Raw genomic sequence first — 23,656 nt, forward strand, 5'->3', positions numbered from 1 at the left:
CGCATTTAAATGAATTCTGCGAGTGAGCCAGCCATAAACAAGCAAACAATTACAAGTCAAAGTCAGAGCGAGTGAAGGAGCTGCTCCACATGCGTGTGGGAGTCAATAAATCTACATATCTATATGTCTGTCTATATCCCCATACCCCATATTCCGAGCCCCAACTGCCGGCAATGCCAATGCTTGAACCTGACATTCAGCGAATTCATATTTATGCCCCGCCGCATGCGGCAAGTGACAGCCATCTCCACTGGCAACAAATCGATGCGATCGCTCAGCAAGCTGTATCTTGAAAATTGTATCTGCATCTGCCAGTGTCTGGGTCCCGGCTGATGCGTTTTAAATTGAAGTCAATTCGGCAGACAGATGCAATAAGTTACGGGAGTCGGGCCAATTTGATTATTGATTTTTCGAAAGTGCCCCCAAGGAATGAAAGCCACCAGGGAGAGTGCTCTTCAAATACTCTAAATTATTAATATTCATTGGAATTCTATTCCCTTCAATTGTCACAGAGAGTGGGCCCCTTGCCGATGCACGAGGCGTAGGCCATCAGGTGGGGAATGGTGCTCTGCTGCATCATTCCGGTGAAGAGGTGGCTTTGGGGGCCAGTGGCAAAGATTCCCACGTCCTCGCCAGCGTGGACACCGATGGTGCCATGGATGTAGCTGGGATGGATAAAGTCTAGAAGGAAAGCAGGTAAAGTTTATAATATGGTAAGTGACATAGCGACTTGCCACTTACCTTCGGCTCCAATTTGATCTGTGAGATCAATGCGCTGGCCTTTGTCATCCAGATACTGATTGGTTCCCACTGCATAGTTCAGAGTGGCGTACTTGATGCCATTTATGTCGGTGTCATCCTGATTGAGTCCCAGGATGGGGGTACCCCTGCCAGGATAACCGGCGATGGTCAACGGATGAGCGTGGTCGGAGGTAACTACGATAAGTGTCTCCTCGGGATTGGTTAGACCCAAAGCCTCCAGAACCGCCTTCTCGAGCTCCAGAGTCTCTTCCAGGGCATGGGTTGGGGAGTTAAAGTGGTTGCCGTAATCGATCAGTCCACCCTCGACAAAAAGGAAGTAGCCGTCATCGTTTTTGCTGACCATCTCAATGGCTTTACGCGTCATCTCCGCCAGAGTGGGCTCCTCCTTGGGATCGGCCAACTTGTTGAAGCTCATAACTCCCGAACGGAAGGTGCCAATCAAATTAGTGATCCTCGAGGCATTTACACTCAGCAGCTGGTCGCGATTGTAGGCCAAAACTCCGCCAGGATGCAGACCCTGCCAGCGGGACAGCAGATTCACTCCGTCGGAGCGCTCGCCCTTCTTGTTGAACGGATCCGTAATGGTATTGGGCAGGAACTTACCGATTCCACCGCCAAGCATCACATCGAAGTTCTTGCCGGGAGACTGGGTGATCAGCTGGGTGGCAATGTCAGTGCAGGTGGCCGGATCACTCTCGCCCTCTCCGTAGGTCAAGATATCCGTGTCGCTCTCAAAGAATCGGTTGGTGGTCTTGGCATAAGCGCCCGACGGACTGGCATGGGTCAGCGTGGTGGTGGTAACGATTCCAGTGGACTTTCCGGCAGCCTGGGCCCAAGCAGCAATGGAGTCTACCTGGTTGGTGGGATCTTCACTGCCAGTGCAGTTGTTGAAGGTCACGGCAGCCGTTATTCCCAGAGCCACAATATTGGTCTTCACACCGCACAAGTAGGCGGTGGCAGTGCAGGCAGAGTCGGGAACCTGGGCATTGGAGCAGTAGGTCTGGGGGAAATAAGGTTTATCAGCAATCTTTATTAAATTACCAGGGTTCATCACTCACCCTGCTTAGGCCAGTGTAGGGGAACTTCTCGAAGCTGAGAGAATCCTCCTCGCCTGGATTGCCCTTCAGCTGACCTTTGTGAATGCGAGCTGCTGCCACCGTGGACAGGGACATGCCGTCACCAAGGAAGAGGATCACATTCTTGGCCTTCCTCTTGTCCAGTTGGGGTTGCTCTAGACGCTTGGCGATCTCCTCGTATGCAAGGTCATACCAGAACTGGGCGTTCTTCTCCTCCTCGGGCCCCGTCTTTCCCTTGGCCATGGCATTGGGATCGATGAGATTTGATTCGCGAGTTTTCCCTGAGCTAGCAGAAGTTCCCAATAACTGGTTCTGATTGTGGATTTCGGACACTGAAAGTGAGATTCCATGAGGATTTCGATCGATTCAGGCTCAAACTAACCACTCACTGTCTAGGGAAGCTGCCAAGGTGGATGCCACCAGAGCGCCTAGCACCAGGATAAGTCCAGCGAAGGCCTTCATTTTCAGGATGCTGAATTACGCTTGAGGCAACCGATTAAACTAATGCCACGCTTTCAGCTTCGGCTATTTATAAACCCTCCCAGACTAGTCTTATCTAGATGGCCATATCTCCGTGACATAATCCAGCTAGCTCAAATGTCTCAAAAAATCTCAGTTTATGATTTGATGTTTGCCCATTCTTTTGGCCATTAGAGTTTATTGTCCCCTTTACGGGTCTTTAAGTCAATATAACTGGCTACCAGTCCAAAATCCTAGACCAACGGTTCGCGAATATCTACCCTTGGCTCCGAAAAGAGGGCATGACACCAAATCTTTGAACCGCGATGCGAATTGGCCCTACCCCGTGTGCAGGTGGGTTGTTGGGAGTATTAAAAGATATAAAGATAACAGGCGATAATTTTTGAATAGAAGAAGAATCGTACTCTGGCTATATAATAAATATACTGTATTATACAATTTTGGATACACGGGCCTTGTGCTTATCTAGTGAAGTTATGAGAAGAAAGAGGAGAAAAGTACACTGTTTGGAATTATAATTAAAGACTTTGATTACAGAAATAAATTTTAAAAATATATAAACGCTATAAATCAGTCTAAGACTTTCTAAAAAAAAGTTAAAAGTTTCTTATGAAGTTCTCTTAGAGAAACCAAAGCTAAATTAGTAAAGTTCTTACGCTATATTTATATGTATTATTATTTACATATCATTTAAACTTAAAACCTATTATAAATATTATTATATTTCAGGAATAAATGTTATGTAGGTATGGTAGGTTCTAGGGCCACATCCAATTAGATAAAAGTTGTCCAAACACACGTTTCAGGGTTAGATTATTCATTTTCTGGCTGACTAATAGGTAGTACTATTATTCATATTCCATATATATCACTAGCTACAAGTCCCATTATCCAAATATGAATGTTTATTTATTTATTTATTTATCTAAGGCTTAAAATTAGTTAAAACTAAGAGCTAACATTTGGAAGGGAGCAATAGAAGCTAAGGCCTTCAGCTCGGCTAAAATAAGAATATATATATAGAAAATATTACTAGGGCTTTCTATTTAGATTATATTAACAAAATATGTGATTTACCTAAATTTGGAAGGTGATCAGGGAGTTGTCTAGGAACTTAAGAATGTTTAATGTTTATGTATGTAAAGAAAGAGAAGTCTTGATATTTTATTAAATATATATTTTTATTAAATAAGCAAATAGAGTCTTGATTATTACTATATAAATATCCTGCTAATGTCCTTAGACTGAAGTTCATTTAATTTCTCCTTTATCTTCGCTATTAAAACCTTCATTCTCAGGATTATCTGCAGTTAGTTCTCGCACACCTTCTTTCCACTGCCAACGCATGACGCATAGGCCATCAGGTGAGGGATGGTGCTCTGCTGCATCACTCCGGTGAAGAGATGACTCTGAGGACCGGAAGCCCAGATGCCCACATCCTCACCGGAGTGCACGCCTATTTCCTTGGCTATGTAGCTGGGAAAGATGGCGTCATCGGGGCCTATGATACCATCCAAGGGAGTTCGTTGACCAGTCTCATCCAGATACTGATTAGGTCCCGCGGCGTAATTGAGCGTCGAATATTTCACTCCGTTGATGTCCGTGTCATCCTGATTGATTCCCAGGATGGGCGTTCCCCTGCCAGGATATCCCGCGATACTGACGGCATGTCCGTGGTCAGCGGTCACCACGATCAGCGTATCTTCAATACTAGTGATTTCTCGGGCCAACTGAATTGCCTTCTCGAACTCCAGGGCCTCATCCAGAGCATATCCCGCTTGGGTGTAGTGGTTGCCATAGTCAATCAGACCACCTAAAAATAGTTCCACTTAATTATATTAATTCTGAAAGGTTTTTAGAAAAGAACCCGCCTTCTATAAACACAAAGTACCCTTCCTCGTTTTGGCTCAGCTTCTTAATGGCCACTTCGGTGAGTTCAGAGAGCGTAGGTTGGTAGGTGGGATCTGCATCCATGTGGAAGTTCATCAACTTTGACTGGAAGAGACCGATTATGTTGGAAGCAGACGAGACGTCTAGGTTGAGCAGCTGCCTGCGGTTAGTGACCATCACGCCTTTGTCGTGGAGTCCTTGCCAACGGGACAGGAGATTCACCCCGTCAGACCGCTCTCCAGCTTTCCCGTGACTATCCTTGATAGTCTTGGGCAAGAACTTGCCCATTCCACCCCCAAACATGACCTCAAAGTTCTTTCCGGGGGTCTGGGTCACCAGTTGGGTCGCCATGTCGATGCAGGTGCTGGCATCCACACCATAGCTGGTCACATCCGTGTCACTCTGCCACATTCGATTGGCTGTCTTGGCATATGCTCCCGAGGGACTGGCGTGGGTCAGAGTGGTGGTGGTCACAATACCGGTGGATTTTCCGGCGTTCTGGGCCCACTCAGCGATGGAGGTTAGACGGTTCGCTGGATCCTGGCTAGCTGTGCAGTTGTTGTAATTCACGGCGGCACTTACTCCAATGTTGACGATGTTGGTTTTCACGCCGCACAGATAAGCTGTGGCAGTGCAGGCGGAGTCCGGTACTTGGGCGTTGGCGCAATAGGTCTGTCAAGATAAAAAAATCTTATAAAATGAGCACTCATCCTGCCAAGTTAAGAAAGAATAGTTTGGATTTTTTTTTGCAAAAATGCGTGGTTTAACAAGATTTTTGAAGCCCATCGGACGAAGTCCTAAAAAGTGGTTTCTCAAAAAAACTCACTCTGCTCAGGCCCGAATAGGGGAACTTCTCGAAGCTCAGAGAGGACTCCTCCCCGGTCTTGTTTTGGCGTTGTCCCTTGAGGATCCTAGCAGCTGTGATCGTGCTGATTGGCATACCATCTCCCAGGAACAGAATGACATTCTTGGCCTGATTGGAGTTGGGTTGTGGTTGCTGCAGCCTTTTTGCGATCTCCTCGTCGGCGAGATCGTACCAGAACTGGGCGTTCATCTCCTCTGGCGGCGTGTATTTGCCGGTGGCTACATCAGTGGAGAACCTCGCCTTGTTCGCTTGCTGACCAATCAACTCTAAGACATTGTGAACTTCCTCTACTTTACTGAGCGATGTTCCACAAAGCGCCATAAGCACTATGTTTGCGAACAGCGCCGGAGCCTCAGGGAAGTGCATCTTTCAAGTGCAACGAAATTTTACAAACTACACGGAAATGGCCTGATTCCAGGGTCTTATATGGCCTACGGCAATTTGGATGCACCTGATAATTGCACCACAGACGGGGAATATCTAAAATTAGTTTTAATCCCGTTTTATGGACCCTTGAACTTATCTTAGTAGATTTCTAGAAAAACTTACATTATTTTCCCACTATCAAACCTCTAAACGCTATAAAACTTATAAAAGGAGTAATTATACCTGTTACTTGTAGAGTATTATCCATATTTATATTTATATTTTCGATAAGGAAAGTCCATTAAGTCAAGTCCGTGGGAACGCTCACAAACCGCGGAAAACTGCGGTGGCGTCCATAATAATAATAATAATTTTTGATTGACCTTTATAATATTTTTGTCAATTTTTATCGATTTATTTCATATTTGTTAGGAAGTGTAGCCCTCACATGGGCAGTGACGTCACCATCTGACAACAGGTGGCGCTTTGTTAATGACCAATGATTACTTTAGAATTGGATAAAATATTAAAGGGTATTTTATAGTTGCGGAACTCAACAACAGCGTTTCTTCTTGTTTTGGTTTTCAGAATATGTGACCTTCCTTTTGCCATTTGTTTAGTTCATGATCCTTAAAGTGCTGAGATCACCTGAGCAAACAGCTATTCCAGCTATCTAAATCGGTTCAGTCACGTTTGCCTCATAAAGGCCTTAGCCAGGTTTATGATCCTTCTCCACAGAGAACGTGTGACTGGCTTATCACTAAAATTAGTGCATTTTTACTAACTGGGGGTAATTTAAACAGCATCTCGAGAGGTGTATTGCCCTATGGAGAAAGTTAATATTGGTTAATCTGTTAGTTTTGAAAAGTGCATCATGAGTTCTGTTTTATCAACACAACTTTTTATACAAGTATGAGGTTATTATTGTCACAAATCATTTAATAACAAGAAGGCGAGTGCTAGTACTAAACGATTTCGGTAACTTGAAATCGATAATGTTATGTTATGTTAATGTTAATGTTAAGGACATAACGGATTCTTGCAGTTTGCGGCCATTCGATGGTAAGTGGGTGCTGCTCGCCTAATTCCAACGTTATAAATCTTATTCCGGGAGTTCAGCGTTTATGCGGACGAAAGGACAAATGGACAGACAGATGCACATGTCGAAATTCACTCGGTTATTGATCCACACAAGAAACATATCATTCATAGAGTCTTCAGCAAAAGCATTTTCTTCTACAAGTCACTGTAAAGTAGCAGTGTAAAAGGAAGTTTTCTTTTAAATTGTATGTATTCGCAAATAGAAAACTCTACATTTCTAGCAAAGTCAAGCTATTGTCTACAAAGGTTCCACGCTCTTATTAAGCAGATGTTATCTCAACTGTCGTACCTCCGTGGCATAATCCGCACGTCTGAAACGTCTACGAAAAATCTCACTTTATGGTCAAATATTTAAACATTCTTAAAGTCATTAAATGTTATGATTATAGAGGGTCTTTCAGGCAATATAACTGGCTACCAGTTCAAATGCCTGAACCAATGGAAAGAGGACAAGTAACGAACACACTTAAGCTCCAGATGGTGGGCACGACACCCAGAATTTCAGACACGGGAACTGACCCAACCCCACTCCCAAGGTTACATTTTTGGTGCTAAGTGGCGATGTCTTCGAAATGACGTCAAAATTAAAAGATGCAGGGATTACTCTTATACTATAGACAAAATTATATCAGAAGATATTTGAAAATATATCTGTTTAAAGTCAATTGAATTTAATATTTGAAAGTTTGAAAGTTTCAATCCATTTTATCTATGACTTGACTTATTAAATAAAATTACACTGATATTTATTATATTGCTTAATACATTTTTATTAAAGGAACAAAAGAAGAGTCTTGTTGAAAGTTTTAAAAGAAATGGCTGTGTCTTTAAGTTTGGTTTCCCTGAGTCCGTTAGGTTTTTTGGGGGTTAGATCCGCCCCAGTTAGTTGTCGCACACCTTCTGTCCGCTCCCAATGCACGCGGCGTAGGCCATCAGGTGAGGGATGGTGCTCTGCTGCATCACTCCGGTGAAGAGATGACTCTGAGGACCGGAGGCGAAGATGCCTACATCCTCGCCGGAGTGCACGCCTTGATCCTTGGCTATGTAGCTGGGTGTGATGGCATCGTCGGCACCCAAAATATCATCCAAGGGGATGCGCTGACCAGTCTCGTCCAGATACTGTTTAGGTCCCGCGGCATAATTGAGCACCGAATACTTCACTCCATTGATGTCCGTGTCGTGCTGATTGATTCCTAGGATGGGCGTACCCCTGCCAGGATATCCGGCGATACTGACGGCATGTCCGTGGTCAGCAGTCACCACAATCAGGGTGTCCTCAATGTCAGTCATGTTTCGGGCCAACTGAATTGCCTTCTCGAACTCCAGGGCCTCATCCAGAGCATATCCTGCTTGGGTGTAGTGGTTGCCATAGTCAATCAGACCACCTAAAAATAGGATGAATTTGGTTTATTAAGATTTTCTAGATCTAATTATTTTTAAGACGGACAACCCACCTTCGATGAAAACAAAGTAACCGTTTTCGTTTTGGCTCAGCTTCTTAATGGCCACCTCGGTGAGTTCGGAGAGTGTGGGTTGGTAGGACTCATCCGCTTCCTCGTGGAAATCCATCAACTTCGACTGGAACAGTCCAATGACGCTGGACACAGCAGAAACATTCAACATTTGCAGCTGTTTGCGGTTGGTGACCAAGACTCCTCCATCGTGAAGTCCCTGCCAGCGGGACAGCAGATTCACTCCATCGGATCGCTCACCAGCATTGCCGTGGCTATCTACGATCGTATTGGGCAGGAACTTGCCCATTCCACCCCCAAACATGACCTCAAAGTTCTTGCCGGGAGTCTGGGTCACCAGTTGGGTGGCCATGTCAATGCAAGTGCTGGCATCCGCGCCGTAGCTGGTCACATCCGTGTCGCACTCCCACATACGATTGGCTGTCTTGGCATATGCTCCCGAGGGACTGGCGTGGGTCAGAGTGGTGGTAGTCACAATACCGGTGGATTTTCCGGCGTTCTGGGCCCACTCAGCGATGGAGGTTAGACGGTTCGCTGGATCCTGGCTAGCTGTGCAGTTGTTGTACTCCACGGCGGCACTTACTCCAATGTTGACGATGTTGGTTTTCACACCGCACAGATAAGCGGTGGCAGTGCAGGCGGAGTCCGGTACTTGGGCGTTGGAGCAATACGTCTGCAAAGAATATTTTTTATATTGTATAACTTAGTTAAGAATTTTCATTTAAATTAAATGTTTTTTAAAGAAGTTAAATATTTTTCTTAACTAACTTTATTTGTTAATAGAAGTCTTTAGAAAAACTTACCCTGCTCAAGCCCGTGTAGGGGAATCGCTCAAAGCTCAGCGAGGACTCCTCTCCGGTATTTCCCTGGCGCTGTCCTTTCAGAATTCGAGCAGCCGCGACGGTGGCGAGTGGCATACCGTCACCCAGGAACATAATGATGTTCTTGGCCTTCTTGGCATTGGGTTGTGGTAGCTGCAGCCTCTTGGTGAGCTCCTCGTCGGCGATATCGTACCAGAACTGGGGGTCCATCTCCTCTGGAGGAGTGTACTTGTCGGTGGCCACATCCGTGGAGAACCTCAACTTGTTGACTTGCTGGCCCGTCAGTTCGAGCACATTGTGCACCTCCTGTACTCCGCTGAGTGCTGTTCCGGCCAAGACCAAAAGGCCCAGGATGGGGATCAGTAACTGCCTCTGGGAGGAGCCCATTCTTAATTGCTTTGCTGCCGGTGAAATCTCACTAACTACACCGAATCTGGGAGATAGCACGACTTTATATAGCCTGCCGAAATGCGTGTGCTTTGTATTACTGTACTTTAGACAAAGAACGCCTAAAATTAGGTTTATTCCCCCTTTATGATGCTCTAGACATATCTCTGTTGGAATACCGTATCCCCATAAAGTCAGTTCTATCTAGAGTGGTGCTTGGTGAGCTGGGAGTTTCTAGGGTTAAAGATACAAGCTATTCGAATATCTTACCACCATATCATGTCCAAAAAATTTGCATAAAGTATAAGTTTTGATTCCCTGGGAATGTTTGACCTTCGTTCCGCCAAGAACTCATAAGGTGTTACCCACCTGTCTAGTTCATGATTCCCAAAAGTGCCAGAATCACCTGTCCAAATAATAACCGTCAGCTATCTGAATCAGTTCAGTCACGTTTGGGGTCATAAAGATCTCATCCAGTTTTTGGGTTCTTATCTTAGAGGAACGTGTAGCTTATCATACAAGTTTTTGCATTTTCACTAGTGGGAGGTATTCGGGACCGCATGTCGTGGTGGAGGATATAATTAGCAAAGAGCTGTTATTGTTTATTTGAGCCGGAGCAAATAATATAGACTATTACTATCTGTTACTGTTACTTATTGCCAAAAACAATAATGAAAAACAATTTCATGGCCATGTGATTCTTCACCTAACTGCTTAGAACCTATAGTGTTAAATATTTCCAATCCATTATCCATCGAAAGTTTAATATATACAGAAATCACTATTTAACCGAATTAAGATAGATTATGAAGAAGATTTCCATAGAACCCTCCCATTTTTTATCCCATTAAGGGATCTGAATTCTCTACACATATGGAATATACTATCTGGGAAAAAAATGCCACTAGAAAAAAAGTGAAAATTTAAAAATTGTAAAATTAAAAAAGGAATAAAAATTAACCCAAAATTGCACAATGTTCAGGCGCAGTCTGAGCCTCCTCGACAAACTGCCCAAGGCGAAAGTGGCCGAGTGGCTAGGGGGGATCGACACCATAATTTGTAGCCCCGATGGGGTTCTTTGGCAGGGGAACACTCCCGTTGAAGGATCCGTAGAGGCCTTCAATGCCATCCAGTCTAAGGGGAAGCGCAGCCTCATAGTAACCAACTCCTGCTGCCTGACCAAATCGGATTTGGTGACAAAGGCCAAGTGCCTCGGCTTTAAAATAAAGGATCAGGACGTTCTCAGTTCGTCGGCAGCCATATCGAGTTATCTAGCCGACCGGAAGTTCAAGAAGAAGCTTTTTGTTCTGGGCGGCGAAGGCATCCGCAAGGATCTGAAGGAGGCTGGCTTCTGCTCCGAGGTCAGTATTGAGCAACAGGGGGACCGCAATAAAATGCAGTTTGTAAGGACGATGGCGCTCGATCCAGATGTGGGCGCAGTGCTTGTTGCTAAGGACGACAGAATGGAAGCGCTTCAGATGCTCTTGGCCTGCAATTACCTTCAAAATCCGAAAGTCCTATTTCTGACCACCAGCTTGGATGGATACCAGACACTGGGCAAACGGCGGGTTCCGGACGGCGGGGGTATAGCGAATGCCATCGAGGTGATCGTTATGCGTAAACCAACCGTCTTGGGCAAACCAAATCCCCGCATTTTAGGCAAGTTGATCGAGTCGGGAGAAATAAAACCGGAAAAGTCGCTTGTGATCGGAAACTCGTAAGTTATTTCCATTTTTTTTATATTTTTATCAAAAAAAGAAGCTTAAATAAGCAATCCTAAGCTGGTTCATAAAAATACATTTTTCACAAATTTTGGTACTTTGTTAACAATTCTTAAGAAATTATGAATATGAATAAGCCGTAAATTATATTTCTTAAAATATTAAAAAGGAAAAACAGTTTAAAAAACATTTAAATTTTTTTTTGTAGGCTCATGACTGACATTGCTTTCGCCAACATTTGTGGTTTTCAATCATTATTAGTGGATCCCGATAATAAATCTTTTAAAGAAGCCGAGAAAATTATTAAAGAGGGAAATGAGAAGAAAATGATTCTTGTTCCGGACACTTATCTGCCATCTCTCGGTTCCTTTCTGGAGTTTTTATGCACCGAAGTAAAGCCGGAAAAGGAGAAGGAGAAGAAAACCCAGGAAAGGAGGGACGGTTTAAAAAACGAAAAGCAAGGAGAAAAAAAATAATTTGCAATTACCATTTAAAAATTAAGTTAGAGCGCCAAGAACAGAACAGCAATTTTTGGAACATCAAGAATGTTCAATATATATTGATAGTATACTTTGGTACGAATCCTTGCTATCATTTTTCCCACTTTTTATTAAAGTAAATTTAGTAAGTTATTTTTAGGAAAATCAATCATTTTAAAAATGTTTTCTCTATCACTTTTAAATTCCGAATTAGTGTTGCAAAACACTCTCGCGCCGATAGTTGCTGCTTAACATACCGTTAACATTATTAGAGCCGACAGAGGGCGCCGTAACCGCACGATAGATTATAGCCTATCGATTGCATCCATCGATAGATAGAGTGCAAAGAAGAAGACAAAGACAAAGAAACAAAATGTTCTCACGAAAAGCTGTGCTCGTTTAAAAAACGCAAAAAGTTACTGACGACTGGCGAGTGTTGTGCATTTTTTTGGCATTGCATGTGCTTGGTCTAAAAATAACGGAAGATGAAAATAAACTGCAGGCGAATTGGAAACACCTTGAGTTGAGTGCAACGGCTGTGCGAGTGTGTGTGTGCGTGAGAGTAAGAGTGCGCGCGTGTGTGCGTGCGTCCGTATGCATGTGTATGCATGTGGATAAACGAAAATAAAACAAGGGACCGCTCCCCGCCGACGAATTGCCACCCCGCAAAGTTTATCATCCTGCGTAGAATCGGTGGAACTGCATCGCACTAAATCGGCCACTATCCATTATCGTCCTTCATCCACCTCCTGGGGAAACAACAACAGCAACCACCAGCGCCCTTACAACACTGTTACAAAAGAGCAAAAGAGAGAGAGAGAGAGTAGACACCCCGCACACACTTCCACAAACATACACACACACACGGGTGCAGAGTGTCCTCGCCAGATTTTCGAATTTCCAGCCAAACATCCAAAATCCGAAATCCCAATCTTAATACTAAAACCACCAAAATGGACTCTGATATCGAAATGGATATGGAATCGGACAACGATGGGGAATACGACGACGATTACGACTACTACAATACAGGTAAGATAGTGCTAGACCTGCTTAAAGGGTTTCCTCCTGACAACAACCAGCCATCGATTTAACTGAGGCTAAATAGGGGTATGATTGTATCTGTGAGGAAGTGCTCGCACACACACATGACGGTCTTGGTTTGGTTATTCACCTTTTTGGGAGGAGGCCCATAAGACCCGAGAATTTGCATTCAGCACTTGACATTCGCCTTGGGTTCCACTACCAGGCCCTCGTGCCCTCCTCCGTTCAATCCCCGCACTTTCTTAGCTGACCATGAAGCTGAAATTATGGAATTGAACTTGAAACCAACACACACGCAATAGGCACACAGGCAGAAAAAGAACAGGTTGTTTGGTAAGAACAGATTATTCTATATTTTAAAAGAAAGAAAAGGTTTAGTTGTTTGATTGTAATAGATTTCGAACTTTAATAAGGTAAGTTAGGATGAATAAGAATAATAATTTCATATGAAATATTAAATGAAATTTCTATTATGGAAAATTAAAATCAAATGTTCTCAAATTCGGATTTAAAAAATCTTAAATATTACAGAAAATTAAAAAATATATAATTATATTATTTTGTGCCGCAGTAATTGTAATATTTATCTGTCTTTTCTTTTCAAATTGTATACGATTTAAAAATCGTAAATTACACATAGTTTTCCTCAGTGCATGGGCAAGTACAATTCGTAGTTGCGAGTTGCGACTGATTGCGAGGTTTGTGTTTTGTGGCTGGCTTCATTATTGGCCGCCACACTGCTCACGGTCTTCGTAGCTCCACAACCCACACCAGCACACACACAACCACAATCACATACATATGCACCACCACCATCTCAGGTGCGTGCCCAAGTACGCAGTTGCATTTTGTTTTGTGCCTGCTCTTCCGTCAACTCGGTCTCCGCTTCTTGACCTGTCCCTTGTTATTCCGACCTGGCCAAGACGCTTCGTAACAAAACCTTCAATCAGATACTCGTAACACCGTAACGTCGAGCATTTGTATGGCAGCCTTGTCGAGCGGCTTAGTCCCGAGAATTAGCCAAAGTTTATGGCTAACAAAATGCTAACATGATTGGCAGTTGCACGAATGGTAATCGTTAATGATCTGAAAACGACAGAGTAGTAAAAATTGTTTAACTATTTTATGCCCAACAAATAAACGTTACCTAATCATAAATAAGCTTCTGTAATCGCTGTAACTCTAACCAGTTCTGAACGACAAGAAATTAAAGGTATCCGATTTTACAAATGTAACTGAAAAGTTAACTCAAAGTTCGTAAGAAATCAAGCCTTGTATGGTTCGATTCCGGTTTTAGAAAAAAGGTGTAACCTCAGCTCTCTCTAGGCTTAAAGTGTATTATGGGAATATGGGGAATAGGGAGTAATAATCTCTATAAGACTTATACAAAATATCAAAAATCACAAAAATCCTCTTAAATATAATCTTTACTATGCTTAAACTGTTTATTAACTTAAAACCTTCTTCCTTGCAGGCGAGGATTGCGATGTAGAGCGCCTTGATCCAAAGCGGGCCGATCCCGAGTACTTCGAGTTCACCTGCCTCACCGTGGAGGACATCGAGAAGCTGCTCAACGAGCGGGTGGAGAAACTGAACACTATCCTGAAGATCACACCCTCGCTGGCCAAGGTGCTGCTGCTGGAGCACCAGTGGAACAACGGTGTCGTAGTGGAGAAGTACCGCCAGGACGCCAATGCGCTGCTGGTAACGGCGCGCATTAAGCCGCCGACTGTGGTGGTTGCGGATACCGCTTCGACGAGTGCAGCGGCTGCGGCGGCCAGCGCCCAACTGCTGCGACTGGGGAACAGTGGATACAAGACAACGGCCTCGACGGCGCCGCAATACCGAAGCCAGATGTGTCCAGTGTGCGCCAGCTCACAGCTGGGGGACAAGTTTTATAGCCTGGCCTGCGGGCACTCGTTCTGCAAGGACTGCTGGACTATATACTTTGAGACGCAGATCTTCCAGGGAATCTCCACCCAGATCGGCTGCATGGCTCAGATGTGCAATGTGCGGGTGCCCGAGGACTTGGTGCTGACACTGGTCACACGACCCGTGATGCGGGACAAATACCAGCAGTTTGCGTTTAAGGACTACGTCAAGTCGCATCCGGAACTGCGTTTCTGTCCCGGACCCAACTGCCAGATTATTGTGCAATCATCGGAGATCTCCGCCAAACGTGCCATTTGCAAGGCTTGCCATACGGGCTTCTGCTTCCGGTGTGGCATGGACTACCATGCGCCCACCGACTGCCAGGTGATTAAGAAGTGGCTGACCAAGTGCGCCGACGACAGCGAGACCGCCAACTACATCAGCGCCCACACCAAAGACTGCCCCAAGTGTCACATCTGCATCGAAAAGAACGGCGGCTGCAACCACATGCAGTGCTTCAACTGCAAACACGACTTTTGCTGGATGTGCCTGGGTGACTGGAAGACGCACGGCTCCGAGTACTATGAGTGCTCCCGGTACAAGGACAACCCCAACATTGCCAACGAGTCGGTGCACGTGCAGGCGCGCGAGGCGCTGAAGAAGTACCTGCACTACTACGAGCGCTGGGAGAACCACTCCAAGTCCTTGAAACTCGAGCAGCAGACGATCGACCGGCTGCGCCAGCGTATTAACTCAAAGGTGATGAACGGCAGTGGCACCTGGATCGACTGGCAATATCTCTTCAACGCTGCGGCACTGCTGGCCAAGTGTCGATATACGCTGCAATATACCTATCCATATGCCTACTACATGGAGACCTGTTCGCGGAAGAATCTCTTCGAGTACCAGCAGGTGAGTCTCAGGATGTTTTCGGCTTATATAGTTACTTAATATTATATTTTTTTAGGCTCAACTGGAGGCCGAGATAGAGAACCTGTCGTGGAAGATTGAGCGGGCGGAGACAACGGACCTGGGTGATCTCGAAAATCAAATGGACATCGCTGAAAAGCGTCGCACCACACTACTGAAAGACTTCTTCCCAGTGGATACATAGGCAACTGACAAGCTTCCAGGGCCACAGAACAGGCAGCTTGAACCGTTTAGCACAAATACTAAATTGATTGACTGTTGACGAGCCGAAAGAACGCAACGTGACACGACAGTACAGAGACGCTTATTTAAATTAAATTATACACATATTTACATGTATCCATCTAGCAGTAGGCCAACGACGTGTAGCTAATTTTTAAATTAAACTAATAATCAAGTGCATATAGACTAGAGTACGTAGTATAGAGCATAGTCGACTACTCGAAGTATAATTACTATAGTTGTGACATTTGAAATCACTCAAAATGATCGGTGTAACTGCAATACAACGCCTTGCGCAGAACGTTAACGATGGTAGCTAACTATAACTATAACTATAAATCTAGCAACTGACAAACGACAAACCAGACGCATTTCAGTGGCCAAGTGTTCCAACAGTTTTCCAAAAACTAGCCCAAACGACCCGACGAAATGCAAAAACAATTCTAAATTTATAGCGCCGCAAGTCAAGCAATTATAGAACAAATACCGCGTTTAGAGATCGGTACACCGGCTAGACCCTAAGTTTTAAATCTCGTATTAATCCAGGGCTGAGCAGCAGCCGCGTTAACAGCATCAAGTATTCGTAATCTGTATCTCGTAACTAACCGCAGCACATCAATCGAACGCAAAGTCTTGAATTATAACGAATCTAGGTACTCCCCCGACCCTTGATCCTGTTCCTTTCGATTCTCATTCGATTCTCGATTAACGTTGTAAGCTGAATCATAAATTATATTCTAGGATTACGCTATGTATGTACGAGGTGTGTTCAAAAAGTAAGGTGACTTTTCAAATTTCTCGGGCAACATATTTTCGATTATCGTTTTTTTTGTTTTGTTATATTGGTACACTCTTCCCTAACATCTGTACCAAGTTTCAATGGAACATCCTCTTTTGTTTGGTTGTGAGAGGCGTAAAGGTACAAGTTGTTTTGCGAGCTCGGCGATTTTTTGCTATCGAAAAATATGGATCAAAGGATTTGCATCAAATTTTGTGTAAAAAATAAAATTAAGTGCTCTGAAACACTTGAAATGTTGACAGTGGCATACGGTGAAACTGTTCTGAGTAAAAAAAATGTGTACAAGTGGTACAAACTCTTCCAAGATGGCCGGGAAGATGCCAATGACCAGCCTCGCTCTGGACGCCCAAGCACGTCAACAACTGATGAAAACGTTCAAGCAGTGACGAAAATTGTTTTGGAAAATCGTCGAATCACTATCAGAGAAGTTGCTGAAGATGTCGGTATATCGCTTGGCTCGTGCCATGAAATTTTTCAAACGTTTTGGGTATGAGTCGTGTGTCAGCGAAGTTTGTTCCGAAATTGCTGAATTTTGAGCAAAAGAACCGTCGCATGAGCATCGCTCAAGAGCTGTTGAATGACGTCAACGACGACCCAGATTTACTCAAAAGGGTCATAACTGGTGACGAATCATGGGTATATGGTTATGATATCGAAACCAAAGCCCAATCGTCCCAATGGAAGAGCCCAGACGAGCCAAGACCGAAAAAAGCAAAAAATCGCCGAGCTCGCAAAACAACTTGTACCTTTACGCCTCTCACAACCAAACAAAAGAGGATGTTCCATTGAAACTTGGTACAGATGTTAGGGAAGAGTGTACCAATATAACAAAACAAAAAAATCGATAATCGAAAATATGTTGCCCGAGAAATTTGAAAAGTCACCTTACTTTTTGAACACACCTCGTATATGCTTATGCGACTGAATTTGAATTAAATTTACACTAGATATACACATACAAAATGTAACTGATTTTTGGACTGTGGGCTGTAAGCTTCTGCAACTAGCTTTGTACTAAAAGCTGTGGCCAAGCTCTGTGAAAGTTTAAGGTTCGTTTTTTAGAGCGGAGCTTTCACTCAAGTTTGAGTTTGGACTGAGGGTGGGAGAAGGATGAGCTGCTGGACCCTGCAGCATCATCAGTTTTTCATCAATCTCTCATGATCGAATATGATATTTAAAAACTTATTCGAGTTGTTAAGTTTATGCCTTTTTATTGTTTATTTTAATATTTTGGAGACTAAATTTAGTATTAGTTATTCAATTTCGTTGATATTTATAGTCAGTCCGTGTTTTTGTTACTTCATTTTATTTAGTACTCTTCCTACTTTTCCTGGAACTTTTCCTGGTGCTCTTCCTGCTTTTTCTGGTACTCCTTCGGCTCTGTCTAGTACTTGACCTAAGGTTAATACCCAACGATGATTTCACACGCGGAATTTGGCTAGCTAGGGTGAACAAGCGGCATTCCGACCGCTCCTTCAACACACTGTTGGCGAACTTCTTGACTCCCGATATCTTGGTGACCCTCACGTTGTTCATGTTCTCCACCTTCGAAGCTGGATAAACTTCCACATCGCAGCAGTTCTTTATAAGCAGCAGGTCGCTATTGTTTGTTATGGGATACCGGAAGTAGAGATCCCTGCCGCAGTCCAGGCACTTGTTCTTCATGCGTTTCAGCTGGAATTTGATGGGAAAACATCGACCTGCCATGGTGTTATTGTCCAGGATAACCGAATGCTTGTAGGTGGGTTTTGGCCGAGGCCGCTTGGTCCACTGTGAAATAGAGGTAACAAATGCGATTAGTTAAAACTAAAACTTAAATCAAATACTGAAGATTAACAATTTTTATATATATTGATTATATAAATAAGAAGGACCTTACTCATACCTCATTCAGGTGCAATAGAGTTTGAAGTGGCCTGCACGCCGCAGAGCAGAGATTGCCACGAAGATTCTCCTCCTGGGCCACGCACATGGTGCAGCACCTCAGCTTATCCTTGTCGGACTCCAAGAGCGGGCGCCCCTTGCTGCACTCAGCCCGAATGTTGATATGTTGCCGCACGGGTGCATCCGGTTCAATGGTGGGTGGTGGCGGCGGAGATTCTATGATAATAGCACCTGGTTCACCTACGACCTCTGGCGGCGTTGGTATCCTGTAGTCGATGCATGGGCCGCAGGTGGACTCAAAGCACTTGCGACATGGTCCTGGGACAAAGTTTTTTTCGACCAGACGCCGACAACTGTTCTCCGGAGCGGACATCTTGCAGGCCAAATTTGATGTTTGTAGGAAAAAAGAAAATTTAGGACTAAAGACTAAAAGTCAGTCGGAAACGGAAGTAAAACTCTTAGCGTGTTTATTTGTTAGAAATATAACTTTATTGATCCTGAGATTTGGTGTCCATTGATTTCATTTCAACTTCCTGGTTCCTTGAATGACCTTTCGACGGTTCATCTTCATCGAAAATCTTCAGATCCTTTGCATGGTACCAAACTGAAATATTTAGAAAGCCTCCCAGAAATATAAAAGATGCGGCCGTGAGATTCAAAGCGTATCTGAAAAGTAGAGTAATCGATTAGGAAATAAATTTAAAGTTATATCTGAGGATTGCCCACCTCAAAGACTTCGTGTCATATAGCCAACAGTTCCCCTTGTTGGTACAGGTCTTGCCCCACACCAAGCAATAGTGGTCTATCAGCCAGCCGAAGAAAATAGGGCTGGGAATGAAGCTCAGCAGAGAAGCTACCATGGAGCCCAGTCCCAGGGCAAATGTCTTATCCTCCGGGGGCATGCAGCGCAGGGCGATGAGTAGGTTAGTTGATTTGCTCGATGCTCCTACTAGTTTCAGGAAGCACATGACGCCCAGGAAGACAAGGAACTCATTGAAGCAGTCGACTGGACAGGTGCCATCAACAGCGAATTGGGACTGTAATTGAGGAATTATTCATTTTTTTCAACTATTTTGTTTCTGGGTTATACCACCTCAGGGTCAGAGATCAAAATTGATGAGCTTAAGCACTGGCATCCGGTGTAAATAGTCCCCCCCAGTGCATTCTTCCATCTTTCTGAACATCCCGCATGGCAGGCGGAGATGTAGGTGATGTTCTCCGGACTGCAAACGGGAGCATAGTGCACATAGTCGCAGTGACAGGAGGCACTGCAGCTGTTCCCAGCGGACAATGTGGTCAGAGAATTCATCCTGTCACTTTCTTCACATCCAATTAGCACATAACACAGGATACCGGCCACCGTCAGAAAATCCACAATGGCATTCTAGCAGGCCATAGCCCGTGCACTTGGCTTGTACTTGGAGATCACGTATCCGGAAATAAGGACTCCGGCGGCAGAGAATCCTAAGGCCACTGTTCCCGTGGCCATGGTGGCCGTGGCCGCCGATTGTCTGTACTGTGTTTCTATGTACTTGGGAGTGAAAATCCAGTAGGCCATGTACCCGAAGAAGTAGAGTATGGATGCCAAGGTGTTGTAGACATAGACCTTGTTTTTCGCCAGTCTCCTGACAGTTTTCATCATGTCCCCGAAGGATCGCTCTTTGAGGGGCAGTGACTCTTTTCTTTCCAACTGCTTCACTTGAAGGCGTCTTTTTCTCGAGCTGGGCAGCTCCTTGGGGAACATAAACAGCAGCACTGCAGAGATCAAAGTTACGGCAGCCAAGACTATCCAGCCCAGCCACCAGGCGCCCATCCAGCGGGGATCCTCCTGCCCAATCAGTGGTTCCAGGCTGGGATCAATATACACACGCAGACAAAGAGCAGCCAAGGAATAACCGACAGCTGGACCCAGCATCCTTAAGAATGTAGACATGCCTGGTAGAGGGTGGAACCATCAGTAACTCTACAAATATCTCGACAATTCAATACTTACTCAGCATGGCTGGTGTCTTGGACTTGGTGCCATTGTCATCCATGTAGGCAATGCCTAGGGTATAGAAAAGAGCCTGGCCCACTCCCGAGATAAGTTGAGCCACAAACAGAACTACTTGAGGCACCCACTGACCCACCTCCTGGACACATCCTGCTGCACTTGGCTGGCACAGCTTCTTATCCCGCTCTTGTCCAGCCAAAGTTTCGTTAGCCTGCCCGAATTCCCGGGTTAACTTCATGGCGTCCTCGCCAGCTCCGTAAATTAAGTGCAGGGAGCTCGTTAGCAGGCAGAAGGCCACTATGGTCAGTAATCCTAAACGGGACACTATCAGATGCATTTGGAAACACTCAACTCAGATCTTAACTCACCTGTTCCCATCCAGCGGGGGCGATGACCGTTGCCGGCATAATAGCCCAAGAGGGCGGCCGTTAGCATGGTACTGATATCATTTCCCACTGAGATAATGCCGGAAACCTTTGTTGGTATCTTATAGCGCTTCTCCAAGGTCGTTATGGTCCCATTAAAGTAGGCAAAGGTCATTGCCATCACGCAGCCAGCGAAGCCATAGAGAATCACATACATTTTCTCAGTGGCATATCTAAAAGGGATAATTCAGGATTAAGGATTTGAGTAACTTCCGAAGACGTTACCTTTGCAGAAGAGGGCCCTTAAATATCCAGAAACCACACGTAGTCCCTTTAGTATCATCTTCCCTTTCTCTTAAGTCCTTAGGAGAGTCCTTTGGTTTATCTGAGATGACAAAAGGTTTTTCAATGAAGGGCAAAGTCTCGCTTGTCCCTAAGGTTGCCATTCCCTGATCATCTGCCATGTCCCAACTTTGATCTCCCAAACAGCCCGAACACACTGACTCTGTCTATCAGAGATCGCCCCACCATATAGCCCACTGCATCTCGTATGTAAACAGCTTCAAGATCTTATCAAATCAGTCAGATTAGACAGTGAGGATCAGCCAGCCGACATTTATATACTAGGTATGGATATTAAACTTTAAGAGCACTTAATTGACGGGGCTTCCTTATCAACTTTATCTTTTTCGAAAGCGTGTGAAATTCTGGCACAATTTTTTCAGCATTGGTGGGCCACGTAACCCCCGTTAAAAATATAAACAAAGATACTATAAATAAGCTCTTTATTTTTATTTGATAACTCTTATTTCTCATCGTGAACATTTTCCTGTGATCTTTTCTTCAGCTCTATTGCTTCATCTTGCTTGTTCTTAGGTACTGTTTCCTCTTCGTCGAACACCTTCATATCTTTCGCATGATACCAGACTCCTATATTCCAGAAGCTGCCCAGGAAAATCAGGGAGGCACACACCAGGTTCATGGTGTACCTGTAAGAGAAATATCATTATTATCAATTTGTATTTCGAAAAAGTTTCCCACCTCAAGGACTTTGTGTCGTATATCCAGCAGTTGCCCTTGGAGCTGCAGGTCTTGCCCCACACCAGGCAATAGCTATCCAGCATCCAGCCGAAGACAATAGGACTGGGAATAAAGGTCAGCACGGAGTACACCATGCTACCAAAGCCCAAGGAAAAGGTTTTATCTCTCGAGGGAACACAACGCAAGGCCAATAGTAAGTTGCTAGATCTCCCAGTGGCTCCTACGAACTTCAAGAAGCACATGACTGCCATAAAGATGATGAACTGTTTATTGCAATCCACCGGACAGGCTCCATCCAAGGCGATCTGGGACTGCGAGGCCAAGGATGTTACATTAGAAAAGGAAGTCAGGTTAAGGGAGTTGCCCATGCACCGACAGCCTGTGTAAATGATCTTTCCCAGTTCGTCCAAACCCTTTTCGGTGCACCCCGCATGGCAGGCTGAGATGTAGGTGATATCATCCGGACTGCAGACCGGAGAGTAGTAAACGTATTCACAGTCACATGAGGCACTGCAGCTGTCGCCACTGGGAACAATGGATAAAGAGTTAGCCCGGTCACTCTCATCACATCCCACCAAGACATAACAGAGGAGTCCAGCCACTGTTAGGTAATCTACTACAAAGTTCCAAAAAGCCATTGCTCTGGCACTTGGCTTATACTTGGAGATCACATATCCAGAGATCAAGACCCCTGCGGCGGAGAATCCCAGCGCCCAAGTTCCCGTCGCCATAGTGGCCGTCGATGCCGATTGTCGGTACTGGATCTCGATATACTTGGGAGTGAAAATCCAGTAGGGCATGTAGCCAAAGAAGTAGAGTATCGAGGCCAGCATATTGTAGACATAGACCTTGTTGCCTGCTAGTCGTTTCAGGGAGTCCAGCATATCCTGAAAGGAGCGCTCCGCCAGCGGAGTGTCCTCCTCTCCGTCTGCCTTCAAACGTCTGGCCTTGGCTTTTGGCATTTCCTTGGGAAACATGCCCACAAAGACTGCTGAGATCAGCAGAATAAAGGTGAGGAGAATCCAGCCTAACCACCAAGCTCCCATCCAGCGGGGATCTTTTGTCGTGATCAGTGGAGTCTTGAAGGGATCGATGTACAGCCGGAGACACAGGGAGACCATGGAGAAACCCATAGCAGGACCAAGCATTCGCAGAAAGGTGGACCAACCTTGGGAAAAGAACGGTCAATCTCTGATACTCTTTAGGACTCTAAAACCATACTAACTTAGCATAGCTGGCGTCTTGGAACTGGCTGAGTTATCATCCATGTAGGAGAGACCGGGAGCGTAGAACAAGGAACACCCAATGCCACCTATGAACTGTGCTATGAAGAACAGGACGATGGGTGTGTAGTTCCCATCCCCCTCTATGCAGTTCGAGTCCTTTTCATGGCAAAGTGCATCATTCTTTTCTGTGGCATTTAAAGATGACTCAACGGACTCCAACTCTCCGTACTCTTCAGTCAGTCTTAGAGCTTCTTCACCGGCTCCGTAGAAGAAGTGTGGGGTCAACATGAGCAGGCAGAAAAGTGCAATAATGATGAGACCTAAAAAGTGGGAAAAGAGATGTGCTAACCAAAGTAGATATTACAGTCTAAAGACATTACCCAAAGCTACCCAACGAGGGCGATGTCCTCGACTTGCATAGTAACTCAGAAAGGCCGAGGAGAAAACTGTGCTGATATCGTTACCCACCGTAATGAGTCCCGATATCTTGGTGGGTATATTGAAACGCTTCTCCATCGTGGTGATGGTTCCGGTAAAATAGGTAAAGGCCATGGCCAGAAAACAGCTAGCTATCCCGTATATAATCACGAACATATGAGCTGTGGCAAATCTGGAGAACAGGATATGGATTACGCAAATCTCAGATAGAGGCAGATTAATCTACCTCTGTATTGCAGGCCCCTTGAATATGGAAAAACCACATAAAGTATCCGACGATTCCACATCCTCTCGCTTTTCAGATTCATTTATACCGTTCTCTTTATCTTTTAAAAACTTTGAGGTCTCGATTGCTTCACTGGCCATGTCCATCCTTCACTGTCGAACTACTCCAAAATACTGAACGCACGACTCGGAGGCAA

At 44.8% G+C, this 23,656-nt stretch overlaps 8 protein-coding genes across 8 annotated transcripts; 2 read left to right on the forward strand and 6 right to left on the reverse strand.

The window, feature by feature from the left end:
- Window positions 1-449: 449 nt before the first annotated feature.
- LOC108113370 (membrane-bound alkaline phosphatase) lies at window positions 450-2,331 on the reverse strand. Its single transcript, XM_017223938.1, has 4 exons — window positions 2,228-2,331; window positions 1,821-2,170; window positions 742-1,762; window positions 450-681 (listed from the first exon to the last, which is right to left on the reverse strand). The coding sequence occupies exons 1-4, from the start codon at window positions 2,298-2,300 to the stop codon at window positions 500-502; spliced, it is 1,626 nt and encodes a 541-aa protein (XP_017079427.1). The 5' UTR covers window positions 2,301-2,331; the 3' UTR covers window positions 450-499.
- Window positions 2,332-3,486: 1,155 nt separating this feature from the next.
- Window positions 3,487-5,451, reverse strand: LOC108112225 (membrane-bound alkaline phosphatase-like). The gene is made up of 3 exons (XM_017222045.1): window positions 5,035-5,451; window positions 4,190-4,880; window positions 3,487-4,131 (listed from the first exon to the last, which is right to left on the reverse strand). The coding sequence occupies exons 1-3, from the start codon at window positions 5,437-5,439 to the stop codon at window positions 3,629-3,631; spliced, it is 1,599 nt and encodes a 532-aa protein (XP_017077534.1). The 5' UTR covers window positions 5,440-5,451; the 3' UTR covers window positions 3,487-3,628.
- Window positions 5,452-7,305: 1,854 nt separating this feature from the next.
- Window positions 7,306-9,244, reverse strand: LOC108112268 (membrane-bound alkaline phosphatase-like). Its single transcript, XM_017222090.1, has 3 exons — window positions 8,816-9,244; window positions 7,995-8,685; window positions 7,306-7,925 (listed from the first exon to the last, which is right to left on the reverse strand). Exons 1-3 carry the CDS (start codon window positions 9,218-9,220, stop codon window positions 7,423-7,425), a joined length of 1,599 nt encoding a protein of 532 aa, XP_017077579.1. The 5' UTR covers window positions 9,221-9,244; the 3' UTR covers window positions 7,306-7,422.
- An 874-nt stretch (window positions 9,245-10,118) lies between these two features.
- On the forward strand, window positions 10,119-11,573 carry LOC108112330 (pyridoxal phosphate phosphatase). Its single transcript, XM_017222158.1, has 2 exons — window positions 10,119-10,937; window positions 11,150-11,573. The coding sequence occupies exons 1-2, from the start codon at window positions 10,195-10,197 to the stop codon at window positions 11,415-11,417; spliced, it is 1,011 nt and encodes a 336-aa protein (XP_017077647.1). The 5' UTR covers window positions 10,119-10,194; the 3' UTR covers window positions 11,418-11,573.
- Window positions 11,574-11,765: 192 nt separating this feature from the next.
- LOC108113206 (potential E3 ubiquitin-protein ligase ariadne-2) lies at window positions 11,766-15,668 on the forward strand. Its single transcript, XM_017223739.1, has 3 exons — window positions 11,766-12,452; window positions 13,939-15,248; window positions 15,304-15,668. The coding sequence occupies exons 1-3, from the start codon at window positions 12,374-12,376 to the stop codon at window positions 15,448-15,450; spliced, it is 1,536 nt and encodes a 511-aa protein (XP_017079228.1). The 5' UTR covers window positions 11,766-12,373; the 3' UTR covers window positions 15,451-15,668.
- A 1,813-nt stretch (window positions 15,669-17,481) lies between these two features.
- Window positions 17,482-18,624, reverse strand: LOC108112334. The gene is made up of 2 exons (XM_017222163.1): window positions 18,173-18,624; window positions 17,482-18,057 (listed from the first exon to the last, which is right to left on the reverse strand). Exons 1-2 carry the CDS (start codon window positions 18,542-18,544, stop codon window positions 17,593-17,595), a joined length of 837 nt encoding a protein of 278 aa, XP_017077652.1. The 5' UTR covers window positions 18,545-18,624; the 3' UTR covers window positions 17,482-17,592.
- A 35-nt stretch (window positions 18,625-18,659) lies between these two features.
- Window positions 18,660-20,993, reverse strand: LOC108112136 (solute carrier organic anion transporter family member 74D). Its single transcript, XM_017221884.1, is given in 6 exon segments — window positions 18,660-18,837; window positions 18,898-19,208; window positions 19,265-20,106; window positions 20,165-20,476; window positions 20,533-20,762; window positions 20,815-20,993. Coding segments are annotated over 6 exon segments (2,052 nt in total).
- A 304-nt stretch (window positions 20,994-21,297) lies between these two features.
- Window positions 21,298-23,615, reverse strand: LOC108112191 (solute carrier organic anion transporter family member 74D). Its single transcript, XM_017222003.1, has 5 exons — window positions 23,461-23,615; window positions 23,177-23,406; window positions 22,796-23,116; window positions 21,571-22,738; window positions 21,298-21,518 (listed from the first exon to the last, which is right to left on the reverse strand). The coding sequence occupies exons 1-5, from the start codon at window positions 23,604-23,606 to the stop codon at window positions 21,335-21,337; spliced, it is 2,049 nt and encodes a 682-aa protein (XP_017077492.1). The 5' UTR covers window positions 23,607-23,615; the 3' UTR covers window positions 21,298-21,334.
- Window positions 23,616-23,656: the final 41 nt, after the last annotated feature.

This window comes from Drosophila eugracilis, unplaced genomic scaffold, assembly GCF_018153835.1.
Source record: "Drosophila eugracilis isolate 14026-0451.02 unplaced genomic scaffold, ASM1815383v1 contig_90, whole genome shotgun sequence".
Classification (NCBI taxonomy): Eukaryota; Metazoa; Arthropoda; class Insecta; order Diptera; family Drosophilidae; genus Drosophila; species Drosophila eugracilis.